Here is a 13,670-nt window from a genome sequence, read left to right on the forward strand (position 1 = left end):
CCTGGTCCAGTCCCTGGCCTGTTGAGAAGTCTCTAGCCCCTGGGGAAGCAGCTGCCAGGCCATGCACAGAAAACAGCAGCCTGTAGTGGCCTCACCCCCTGACACCCCTGGGTCTCACCGAGCCATGTCCACTGTGCAGGGGTCTCTGCTCAACATGGGCCACATTTCCCGTCTGCCTCTTAATCCTCCAACCCCTCTGGAAAGGAAAACCAAAGCCACCCTGTGACGTCTGGGGAACCCTTCCTGGCCCAGGATGATGGAGAGGTCTGGTGCATGCCAGACCCTGCCAAGAGCAGCCAGCCCTGCCTTGCAGAAGCACCACGCTCGTGCCAGCCTCACCACCTACCAGCACATGGCTGTTCTCCTGCTTGCGAATCACAATGCGCTGCCCGTACACCTCGACCATGACTTCACGCACATAGGACACTCTGGTGTTCCCACGATGCTCGTTCTTGGCCTCCACATTGAAGTAGGGCAGAGAGGTGGTGTTGGAGCACACTTTGGCCAGGGTGTAGGTGCAGTTGCCCATGAAGTTGTGCGTCACCTTGTCAAAGGTCTTGTAGTGAGGGTCACCGTGGATGTTGCAGATGCCGTAGGAATGTTTGAGGCACACAGGTTTCCCATCCTGTACTCCACAGAACCGGCCCGGAGGGCATGAGGTATTGATGCACTGTACTTTGCTTCCCGGTGCTGGACATGTGCACTTTGTGGAGCAGCTGTCATCTGTCCAGAATCCAGATCCCACAGGGTAGTGCCGTCCGTTATACCAGCACCCACATTTTTGGCTAGGCACACATTGGTCATTGTAGAGCAGATACCCACTGTTGCACACACAGCCCTCCACACATGGCAGGCTGCAGTTGTAGGGTGCTAGTGGGTCAACACAGGTGGCAGGGCAGGCTGCGGCACAGGACTCGTAGTGAGTGTTGGTCGGACAGGGTAGTGCTGTGTAATATAAGAGAAAGCTATACAGTAACTGTTTTAAAATACTTAAGTATTGGTGTTTGTTTAATATCATATTCTTATTTATTTTGAAATATTTTTATTCTAGTTCAAGCCTGTTCAATGCACACCTTTGTTGTCTTAATACACTGTAATTTCTCTTCTGGTTTTGGCTGTTTAAAATTTCATTCATAGAAAGAATTTCCTAGCACAACTCTTATTCCCAAATGTGATTCCTTGTGCTCTTGCACTGGACTGATGTTTTAGGTGCCATGTTAGCTATTTGTCCTAGACATATATTATATTTAGATTTTAGTCTTATTTCATTCTTATAATTTTGTAACTTCATAATTAATTTGTTTTACTTCTCCACGTCTCTACTGTTCATTAAAGAATCAGGATGTACAAGTACTCTGTTCTATTTTTAGGTTTTTGTTACTTGCATGACATCTAGCCAGCTAAGGTAATTAGATGTTTTAAGAACTGTCATATTCTGATGAGTATATGCGACAATTGAAGTTTCCTGAACAACCTTTTGTCAGCTTCTCGATCTCTATGTGATGTGGGTCAGTTTTTAATGATGTATTTTCTCACTCTAATTTTAGCCTGCCTAAGGAGACAGAGATCATACAGTTACATTGTACATTTCTCTGCTCATCCTCCCACTTAATTTAATCCTGCTGACCTCTTTGAAACAAGTTGGTGAGGTTTGTAGAGGACAAAAACATATTCAGGTCCATTAAATGAAATAGGCATAAGGCAGGGAGAAGAGATCCTGCAAGCTCCTTCAGCAGAAAGAACAAGTGTAGGGACCGCTCACTCCCACTTAGAAACCACAGAACCTATGTGAGAGAACCTCAGCAATGTCCTCAACTGAGAACATGCTCCAGATAGAGACTGAAGAAAAATGCAAAACAAAATCCAGAAAGACATCAGGCTTCAGTCATTCCAGTGTTTTCAGACACTCCTTAGTCTCCCTGTCTCCTTCAGTGCAGAAGCCACATAGATCACTATTTCCTGTTCCTTGTATTGCTTCTGGTGGGAACAGATCTGTTCAGGACTTCCAGACAGTATTTATGTCCTGTTCTAAAGATAACATAGGTGAGGTTTGTTTTTTTCTATAATATATGCCTGAATGCTTGAGAAATGTTCTTTGTCCAATTTTTACCAATACTTACAGAAGGTCATCATTCCCACTTACTCCAGCACAGACACCTTTTTATTACTTCAATGCCTGACACCTTTGTGCCTGCCTCTTCCACACCCTCACTACCTTCTCCACGTTCAGTAGTGTGGTTACAATCTCCATTGCACAGACTTCTAACTTCAGCCCTGGCCTTTAATTCCAGGCTGCCTACCCGTTTTGCCTTCTCTCCCACCTGAAACCATAAATGACCATGCCTGTACAGGACACTCTGATGCTTTTCTCCACATCCATAGGAAGAATGCCTGACAATCCCTACTCTCTTATACATATGGGAGCCTATGCCACTGGTAGTGTTTCCAATACTCTCCCCCTTTATCCCAGACTTCCTGCTCAGGTTGTCAGACATGTTCCTCCTTCATTTTGTTCTCTTTGCAGAGAGGAATTCAAAGGATAGGTTTTCATTTCTATTTTAAGATGGACTAAAGAGTACTTTTTCATTGCATTCAAAGCAACTGAAATATTTTCACTGGTATCTCCCCTAAGGAATGAAACAGAGGACTGTATATAAGCATGAAATCTTTAGCCTGATCCATCAAGATTCTCAGTGTTACATGAATTCAAAACTGTGTTGTACTATGCTGTCTTCAGGAGGTCCTCATTATACCCTCCTGACCAATGGTAGTTTCCAATAATCTTTGATACATACGGCAGAAGGTTGCATTTCTCCATGGTAGCAGCTGGACTCCTGCAGCTTGGCACACATCTGCATAAGCCTGTAGGTTTTCACAAAGGGCAGCACTGTTCAAATGAAGCTCGCAGAGATCATACTGGCAGCCTTCGGAGTAACTTTGTGGATCAACTACTGAGTGACAGTTCTGGAATGGTCCATTTGGATCTGTGATCAGACCACAGTATGCATTGCTTTGGATCATATGTTTTTCATCATCAGTGCAATTTGGAGTATGGCCATAATCTGGCGAGCAACTAATGTGGAAACAAAAAAAAAAAAAAGATGTTGAAAAATTAACAGATGAATTTTGGATGCACCAGCACCTAAGATGCTTTTCAAATCCTATCTAACAAAACTACGGGGCTGTTCCCAAACTAAGTATGACATATTTTAAATTCCTACATTTCAAACTGACACACCTGGAAGAAATTCAAATATGTATTTTTGGCTTTCTGGTATGTCATGTTGTCTACATAGAAGGGGAAACAGAAAGTGAAAGCATTCAAGGCTAAACCTCTACCATTATTATATAACATATTGTGAAAGTAAAAATAACAAGTAAAATATCACAGAAGAGTTGAAATAATATCATCAAGAATTAGCATGAATATACTACAAAAATAACTGAAATCTTAGTGTACACCTGCAGTGTTTTCTTCAAATACTAAAAAGTACATTAAAATATACATTGAAATGTACAAAAGAAAGTTAGCCAAGTCACTGGTAAGGCCCATGCTTGACAATTCTCATCTGAGAGTTGAAACCTAAATGCAATCGCATTAAAAACATTTTCTGAGCTGCTACCCAGAAGGTCATCAAGAGAACAATTATCCAGTCTGTAAGGTATATCAAAAAATCACTCAAGTCTAAAAATTTGTCATAAAGCACATGCAAACCTTACCATAACTAGCATCCTGAAACTTGCTAGGTCTTTTAGCTGGACCTTCTTGGCTGAGGAAATAGCCCCTGCTTTTATAGGTTGAAATCCACATATGGGTTCAGCTGTGCATGGTGTTTCAGGCCCTACCAGTGCCATTCTCCCTGTTTGGCCTGCATTTGTACTTTGCATATTCTCTCTTTGTGTTTGCTCAAACAGTACTTCACTATGGGATGAAAGAAGCCCCCATGACCTTTTTCTCCTATCAGCATGGCAAGCCAAATGAGAAAGGGAGCATCTCTTATGTGGGAGCACTGTTTGCTTCCAGTTGTGTGCTCTGGGACACATCAAGATGCCTAAAGAGATTCTCTTATGGAGACATTTAAAAATACTTAATTTTTTTGCTGATTGAAGTGGCTGCTATTTGTTAAACCCCACAAAATGTGTAAGTAACCCTAAAACTCAGGCCTAGGACTCCCTGTAGGGGTATGTGATGTGAGGGTATGGATGCTGTGTGACCTTCTGCATGGCGAGGCTACAAGGATGGTACTGGCTGCCTGAGTCCATCTGAAGCCTGAGCTTTCCCTGCTGATTCATTATGATGTGAGGGAACATATAAACCCCACTACCCCACCTGGACTCTATTGGGGTTTTTAGAATATGTGGAGTAAGATTTGAGGTGGGAAGAAGGAAAGGACTGTTACCCTGTACTCAGAACTCCTGAGGCTGCACCTTGAATCCTTTGTTCAGTTTTGGGCCTTTAACTAAAAGAAAGACATGGAGGCACTAGAGTGTGTCCAGAGAAGGGCAATAGAACTGGTGGAGGGTCTGGAGCACAAGTCTTCTGAGGAGTGGCTGAGGGAACTGAGGTTGTTTGGCCTGGGGAGAGGGAGGCTCAGGGGAGATCTAGTTCTCTGGTGCTACATGAAAGGAGGTTGTAGTGAGACAGGGCACAGTCTGTTCTTCCAGGTAACTGGTGATGGAGCAAGATGAAATGGCCTCAAGTTGCACCAGTGGAGGTTTAGATTAGATATTAAGAAAAATTTCTTCACTGAAAGGATTGTCAAGCAATTGTTGAAGAGGCTGCCCAGGGAAGTACTGGCAGTCAACATTCCTGGAGATAGTTAAAAAGATGCCTAGGTGTGGCACCTGGGGACATGGTTTGGTGGTGGATATTCCAAGAACTTTTCCCTTTTTAAGCACAGTTAAATTTTCTGTGAATTTTTACCCAGTACACTGATGGGAATATATTTGTCCCATGTGTCTGACATTTTTGGCCCCCATACAACAGTTGCTTAAAACACTGGTCATTGCATAAACAACAGTTAAGACCTAACATCCTGGTTGGAATCCTACCTGGAATCATTGTAAACCTGCCAACTGTTCCCAAGGCTGGTTGAGTTTGGTTCCATCTCTCCATCTGGGTTAAGAAAGTCATCTTCTTTATGCCCATTATAATTTCCACATATTCCACATACTTTAGACATATAGGTACTGGGAAGAGTGATTTCTACTCTGTGATTTCCATCAAACTTGACATTCAGCCCAAAGTCTGTAGTAACCACAACATACTGCCCACTGTAGAAAATACTGACACCAGGCTCCAAGGTCAGAGGGACCACCTGGCTGACTCCATTAACCTGCAGGCACAGAGAAGGACAAGTATTATAAGTACTTGAAAAGAAGTATTTGTAATGTTGGTCCCTATATTGAACACAAGGCTTGTACAGTGAGCAGTAAGAATTCACAGTGTATATAGTCACATAATCTAAGGCCTTGAGGCCACAATAATGTGGCTACATAGCTTACACGTGCAGGCTTGGTGAACCAGATGCAGTTGGGAAAAGACTTAGCATGATCTGTCAGCAGTAATTGTCAACAGAGATTTATTTTTCTTATGGAGCAAATAAGACCAAAAAATTTTAGTTATAGTGGATCTTCAGAAAATTTTCAGGATTGAACAAATCTTGAAACAACATCTTTTTGTTTCTGTCTCATTTCACATTTGAAAGGCCAAACAATGGAAAGTAAATTTCCAAGTAACATTTTCCATTTATTTAAAATTTACTAAATTGAGTATCTACTTTGGTCATTTGTTCTAATTACAAATTGTAAGAAAGTTTGGTTTGCTTAGAAACATAAATACAATAAAACCAGTAAATACAGAGGAAAGATATAAAAGAGAAGCTGTTAGACAAACATGAATATAGGAGTTCTACGATCAGATGGGAGAGGTTTCAGTGTACATTTAAACCTTTATCTCCTGTCACACAAATCCCTGTACTGTGTTTTATAAGAAGGGTAGTAATGAAGTAAGGTGACCCGTTCATTTACTGGAGGTTGGACTCAAACATGTCTGCTGTTTTGGCCTTTATGGAAACAGCCCATAAAGAAGGCTTAAAATACAAGGTATCACTGTGCCACATGATACAATCGGTGTGAGGAGAGTCATGAGATTGTCATTCCAGGACTCTTATCTGGCTCTACTTTATGGCAAATGCCAGGTGTTACGTCAAGTTAACAGTGAAGTGAAATAACTAGAGGGATAAGCATGCAGCTTTACAGGCTACCACACAGGATCAAGAAATAACTACCAGCATGAACTCAGTTAATGGAGGGCCTTTTTATTCCCTGTTACATGCCAAGCTTGAGTGTGGGGAGCAGGTCAGAAAGGTAGGCTAGCCCATGAACCCTACCTGGAATATCAGCTCTTACCCCACCTTTTAGCAATGCAGCACAAAATTTTAGCCTATGCTTTCAGTGTTTGAGAACTTCACATTACTCCAGCTCCTAAATGTCTGACTTCCCTCTAAATATTACTGTATGGATGCTGGAAATTTGTAGTCATTGTATAACAATTTCTTCATTCACAGTATGAGTTACTGATTGATAGAGAGTGGGCTCCAACCTTACCTTAACAACTCTGTTTTTACCCAGATTGATCCTGTAGCCATACACGTCGACATCCACGTATTGGACATAGGACACACGAGTGTTGCCTTTCTTGTGCTCATTGGCTGCTTCCACATTGAAGTAGGGCAGTGAGCTGTTGTTCTCACACAGCTTGGAGAGGGTATAGGTGCAAGTGCCCATGAAGTCATGACGCTGATTGTCAAATGTGTTATAGTGAGGATCCCCATGTATACTGCAAATTGCTTCTGGAGACAGGAAAAAGTAGTATGTTCTCATTAAAATATGGATTCATCCCGAAAACTCACCTCATTGTGCAGTGGGCAAACACAATCATCCTCATTTTATAGTTTACCTCTGGAAGAATTGATTCAGAAAAGGCACATTTGTATGGAATAAGGCAATGTCATAGAGCGATACTCAAATAGAGTAACTGAAGTAAATAAGTTGTACCAGTAATAAAAAATGTAGGAACCCTTCTACAATGCATTGACTACCATATGTGATTGGCTAAAATTACCTGTCACTGGAGGAGGTGTAGGTTCTGTTGGTGTGGGTGTTGGTGGTACAGGTGTAGGGTCAGATTCTGTTAGTAGAAAAGACGAGGTGATACAATGAGTTATAACATTACACATTCACTTATTCTGAATCAGCATGAAGTCAAAAGTTTTTTCAATTAAGAATGTAGAACTGTGTGTATTTAAAGTTGGGGATGTGTAAGTCTTTTGAGCACTCAGGAAAGCTCATCTGATTGTTAGCTTGATCACAGCGACAGCTCGTGCCTGTATGCCTCTTTGGAGCTGGAAGTGTATTTACAATTGGGTATGCGACTCCCTCTGCTGTACGTTAAGATACATAAAGGTCCTACTGCCTCTAAGTCTTGGCAGGTCTGAAAGCGACTTGAAGAGAGAAGCTCTTGTCTCTTGGAGTTATGTTTGTGCACCATCCGGTGGCTGAACCACATGCTAATATGACTGGAAAATGGAGAACTGACTCTCCCTAGCCCTCAAAAAAGCAGGCCCCAAGCCTTTTTCACAGAATTTTAAATAAAAAGAACTGACTCTCCCTAACCCTCAAAAAAAGCAGCCCCAAAGCCTTTTTCACAGAATTTTAAATAAAATCCTATGTTCTGAGTGTGTGGACCTGAATGGGAATCTTTGGCCCAGACAGTGTAAATTTTAAACATTTTCTGTCACTATATTAGTAGTATTTCACAGAGAACAAGACCTATTAAGACCTAATGACACCTTCTGTAAGTTTTTCAGCAAATTTCTTGTTCAGTTCACATTTTGTAAGTATTATATGCTTGTTAGTAAAGATGGATCCCAATCATCCACAGCTTGTGCCAGTCTTGGCCGATTTGTTACAGGGTCAAAGATCAAACTCAAATTGCTGATCCATACTCAAAGCTGGTTATGTAACTCAGTGTTATTGACTTGCCATTATTTCTCTTTGTCATGTATCACTGTACTGTGTATTTGATGAGTTTCTAATAAATGATAAGTGCTGTAAAATGCTGATTAGAACATTTAATCTGGAATCTAAAATCAATGTGCATAGCCTTCTCTGGGTGCACTTCAGACTTAAAAGTGAAGATAAAGTTTGCTGAACTTTGTGGTAAAAGTCACATTTGGAGGGAAGGAGATGTTTTGGATATTTGAGGTGATGAGGGAAGATTTAGGAGGGAACTACAGCAAAACACATAACATTCAAATGAAGAAAGTTGTAAAGTTTTTGCCATTTCTTTTGTGGTTTGGAGTTACGAAGAGCTGTTGTATGGAGAGTAGAGAAACGGTCAACAGCTTACACAGAGATGAGGAAGCAGCTTACACCCAGATGCAAACACAGACTTACCACAGGGTCCTTCCCTTACTCTTACATTGTCCAGTGCTGTATCCCCATATTCTGTCAGACCTCGGACAGCCTCAAAAATTACCTAGGCAAGACACAAAGAGAATCACTACATTAGAGCTTAGACAAACACAAGACCATTTCTCTTAACATGTTTCAAAATAATCTCTCTGCTTTATCACTAAAGACATCAAGTAAGCTGAGATTATAACAGTTTTCCTAACTTCCCTTGGGCACAATGTGTATATTCTGTAATAAGGTAAGGACTGCAAGAAATATTGTCCTCTGTTTTGCTGACTTCTAAATGATCTATGAGAATTAGTTGTCTGGATTCTACAGAGGAGTCCAATGTAGGCAGCATCCCAAAGTCCAAACCTTCAAACTCAGGGCAGACAAACATTCTTTTCATTAAGACATCTCAATTCCTTGACTTCATGATAAAATTCAGGAGAGAAGGAAGTAAGAAGAGAGAAAACTAAACATATTTTGTCCCCTAACTAACAGCACTAGTAAAACTCAGAAGGTTCCTTGTTTCTTTGCTTGGTTCATTGACAAAAATCATGAGACCATTATATTTACAAAATATAAACCAAGCAAATCTTGATTATATTTTCTAGCTTGCAAGCACAACATTTTGCAGCCTGCAAGGGGAGAACAATTGCTGACACTGTAAAAAGAAATTTATGCTGAAAATATATTACCTTTATCTTTCTCTGTGCTGGAAAATTGTGAGTGATGGCACCATAGTTCCAGAAGGAACTTTGGTTTCCCTGCCGATGCCACACCACAGACTCCTGTTTGCCATCTTGGATAAGCACTCTCAGCTCATTCATCTCTTCTGACCCAAACATATAGTACCAGAAGTCTATGCATATTTTGCCAGAAACTGCAGTAACTGGGCTCTCCAGCCTGTTAGTGTCGGAGGGGAGCAGATTACTTGCTTCTTGGTAGATGAAATAACCTTCTGCAGAAGGAAAAAAAGAATTAAAATACAGTTGATTCTTCATAACTAGTTAGGTGCCATTTAAAACTGAACCCAACTCTGGAAGAAATCAAAGGCATCATCAGCAGTGCAAAGAAGTAAAGCAGAGTGAGTTTGGACTTCACATGTTTAACCCCATGTAGTTATCCAAAACAGAATGTGAGCCTGAGAGCAAAGCAAATGCATTTCATCTCATGTGACAATTAAGGAAATAGGACACTTTCAAGAAACAGCATCACCAGACACAGTGCTACACTGATCCGTGTTCAAGTTACCACTTTCCTCAAAGGAAAATAATGCAATCTGCTATACACATTCTGTTGTGGAATATATTTTTTTCCTAAGGGCTTTGGTTTCAAGATGAGTAAATCCCTGGCACAAGGAAAATTAAAAACTGTCAGCATTTGGTTTTGTCTCAAAATGGAAGAAATAGAAAGCAATGCCAATATTTTCTTTACAATATTTTTGTTTGACATTACAAAAAAAAAGGTTTTTCAAAATTCTGAAATTCACAATGTTTCTTTTAGGATTTGAAATGCTTTAGTCTGATTGGTTCAATATGAGATCAGATTTTGCTTTACCAGGCATGAAGTTTTTTGCTTCACATGGCCTAAGATTAAAATTACATTTCCCTAGTGCAGCTGAACTCAAGTTTTCCCCATCTGACTATGGAAAGGAATAAAAAATAAATGAATGTCCATTTCTATATGGTAAAGTATGGCTGCACACATAGCATCTAACATTAGTCATCTATTTAAGTTGGCAAGAAAATCCAAGTCACATTTAAAGTGATATGATCTGTGCCAATTCAAAAAGCTAAACACTATTATTTGTGTTAATCCCAATTAAAAATATTTCATTTCTTCTTCCAACGGGCAATTTTAATTGTTATTATCAAAATACTAAAAACGCAGAAAATTATTAAGCAAAAATCCCTTCTAATACTATTCTAATCTGCTTACTGACTCTGACAGTATCTGGTCTTTCAGTCTGGGGATAATTACAGACAGCACTATGGCTGCAGATTGATCCCCATAAATGGATCTGCTAGTGCAAGGACAGCAGTTCAAATACAGAGATGGAGCCATGCTAAACACTCATTTGCTTATATCACCATGTTAGACTCCAGTTTTTAAAACACATGCAGATGAGGACAAGTTTTTAAATATATTCTTTAATTTCAGGCTTGATTTTGTAACACTTTGCTACTGTGAACTTTAGCTAGTGCCAGCACAGTGACCGTTATATTTATTGCTATTAATTGATATCAGTGCAATTTCGCCACAATGACCCTCTTGAAAAATGATCTGTTGTACCTCACTACCTTATCTATATGGCCATAAGCATGATACAATCAGGTCCCTTCTACTTGCATGCACTTATAAAGATATCCAGTCTCTGATGGATCACCCAGTTTTATTTACTTCTGACATGATGACAAGTCAAAGATAGGTGTCAGCATGAAACAAACCCAACACATTACAAAGGACTTAATGAATCTCTTTTCCAAGGAAAGAAGAATAAAGGCTATCAATCTGTCTTCAACAAGGAGAATCAACAGTGTCAGAACTGAGCACTTACTTCCATCAGGATAGTCTCCATCAGGACCTGTTCCATCAGTTGGAGTGTCATGCTTGGTTCGTATCCATACTCCCTGATTGACATTGCATGGCTGAGTCCAGTCACAAAATGGCCTCAAATTATTGTTAAAATCACATCTGGTGAGGTAAGCTGAAATACAGCACATTAAAAGTGAGGAAGGGGAACTAGTATGTTCAAAATCTACCTTGAATGTTAAGCAGCACTAACGACATGAAGTTACCTGTTTCAGGATCCCATGTTTTCAAGCCACCAGTTGGTCTTTGCTTGATCCTGCCAACAAAAACAATAGAGTGAAGCCCTTGTGGAATTAATGACTCACAAACTGATTAAGAATGTTGGGACCTCAACTTATGTCTTTGGGTGTTTCACTGAATAACTGAATAGACCAAGGGTTTCATCCATGTCTGACTTTCTCTTCCCATGTGGAACTTACTCCTGAGAGAGTGAATCAGAAGTGGGATATGTTCACTTCATCTAATGTAGAAGGATCCTCTGGTCTGTATCCCACTGAACTGAAAGAAGAACAGCTCTCCTGGGTACAGGGGACTATGGAAGGGATGGACAGATGCAGGTCAGCTCAGACAACACTACAGTGATAGCAAAGACTTGCTATTAACTTGCACTGTTATCACCACTGTAGCAAAGCAAATGCCAGTAACTAGTGTACTGTGTAACCCTGCTATTTGTTGGAAGGTTACAAATTTCCTCTAACCTCGACAAATGTCTCATGGCACAAAGCTTTCATCTCATTCACCTAGTCTAATTTACCCTTAAAATGTTGCAAAACAAAAACAGTTACAAATGCATAGTCTTTGTAAGTTACGAAGTCCTACAGAGATGAGATGACAGAAGACCAAAATCCCACTACAGATCACAGCATAAGTGGCTCTGCTCTTTGGGTGTTTTGCATAGAGAAGAGATTTCCAGAACTGCAAGGCTACAACAGCAGTTCTTGACGTACTCTACTGGTGGTCTACAATTTTAGGAGGCAGAGTTCAGTTCCAATCTCTGTGGTGCCCCATCCTTAATTACCCTTATTGTACTTGACACAGTATAGATAATCTGACCCTAAGTGAGTACATCACAATTAGAGTCTGCACTGCTCAAAATCCAAGCAATGACATTCAGAAAACTAGGGAGATTAGTAGCAAATATCAGAATCAATTCATTATGAAATGATGCAATGAAATGTAGCAAGCAATTGAAAAAGAGGCTGAGCTAAGGCTAATGAGGAAAACAAATATGATTCAGACAGAGTAAGAAAATTTTTTTCATAGTTCTTCTTGGATTTCTTCTTCCATGAGAAAGGGAAAGCTGTGACAAGTTGTCACTTGGTCTCTATTCAGTGCTATCTTTAAAATGTTACATATCAGGCAAGTCCTAAGGCAAAGATTACTGTAGATATACTCAGAGTCAAAAGAGACTTATAACTACTGCAGTTATTTTGTCCAGATGTCTCCTCTTCAGATGTGCCATCCATGTATTACAGGTTTCTCTCGCAGGCAGGAGACAGTTCAGAATTATGTTACCACAATACTCAATTATTTCTTTTTTAAAATGACATGGTTCAATTGTAAAACATTCTAAATTTAAAAAGTGAAGAAATTCTACATGTTAAAAGTGAAGAAAGGATATTTATCATTAACAGCTAAGCTTCCTCAATTAAGATACATTCAGTACTGTGCTACTTACCCTGTGGTATTCAGCACTGAAATACAGACTAAAAACAAAGTATATTGCAAGTGCCAGAGGGTCCCCATGCTAGAAGACAGAGGTTAGTCTTCTGTGTCGTACAGCTTGCATAGTAATCCACCAGCTGTACTCAGCTACGTGGAAATTGGGATGACCTCCAGTGAAACAGATGAATATATTGGCAAAAGGGTGGGGGCGATTATAAAATCACCTGTCCAACCATGTATCATGTTCCCTGTGTTATCTACCTTGAGAAATGCACTTATGAACTGAATGCTCATATTATGTGTCACTTGTTCTGACACCCTTAGCTGTTTGCTAGATAAATTTGTGTCTGTGGCAATTTTTGTTGCTGCTGCTGTGTATTAAAGAAGTCTGACATTTTGGAGGGTTTTTTCTTGCTTACAATAACTTGCTTAATTTTAGAACCCCTGCCCAGCTTTCAATGCTAGTATAAGTGAGATTTCTCACATTGACTGAATTTTCTCCCTTTTTGAAACTAGCATTCAGTAGAATGCTGAAAACAACAATATTTCAGTTTGCTCACAACAGTCAAGTCGTCATGGGCACAATTCAGGAGCTTGCTGAAATATTATTGCTACCATATTGCACCTTCTTTAAAATAAAAGATCATTTTCTGATCTTCCATGAAGTCTTTGTTGCTGGCAGCCCACAAAAATCAGATGGATCATTCCCACTGCCACTCAGGCCTTTACTGTTCTGTTCTTTTGCAGCATTCCTTCCATTGGGGTCTGTAAAAAATGACTCAAAGGCAGACAAATTCCCTGCTTCATCTGGTTTGCATGAGTGATGAGAATCAAAGGAGTATCAGAAAGTGTGCAGTGTTTCCTTGTAATGCCTGGAACCCCCAGACGGTGGCTTTTTTTGTTTGTTTGTTTCAAAGGAGGATGTCTCTGGGAGTGGAGCTTTTCTGAAA

At 40.2% G+C, this 13,670-nt stretch overlaps 1 protein-coding gene across 1 annotated transcript; it reads right to left on the reverse strand.

Annotated features, from left to right (window-relative positions):
- Positions 1–346: 346 nt before the first annotated feature.
- On the reverse strand, positions 347–12,836 carry LOC103807350 (zonadhesin-like; the record flags this gene model as incomplete). The annotated part of the gene is made up of 10 exons (XM_009080078.1): positions 12,734–12,836; positions 11,262–11,311; positions 11,021–11,170; positions 9,159–9,421; positions 8,461–8,542; positions 7,127–7,192; positions 6,610–6,854; positions 5,053–5,336; positions 2,796–3,073; positions 347–945 (listed from the first exon to the last, which is right to left on the reverse strand). Coding segments are annotated over exons 1-10 (2,085 nt in total), but the record flags the coding sequence as incomplete, so codon positions are not given.
- Positions 12,837–13,670: the final 834 nt, after the last annotated feature.

The sequence above is a fragment of the Acanthisitta chloris genome, unplaced genomic scaffold, assembly GCF_000695815.1.
Source record: "Acanthisitta chloris isolate BGI_N310 unplaced genomic scaffold, ASM69581v1 scaffold5868, whole genome shotgun sequence".
NCBI classification, from domain to species: Eukaryota; Metazoa; Chordata; class Aves; order Passeriformes; family Acanthisittidae; genus Acanthisitta; species Acanthisitta chloris.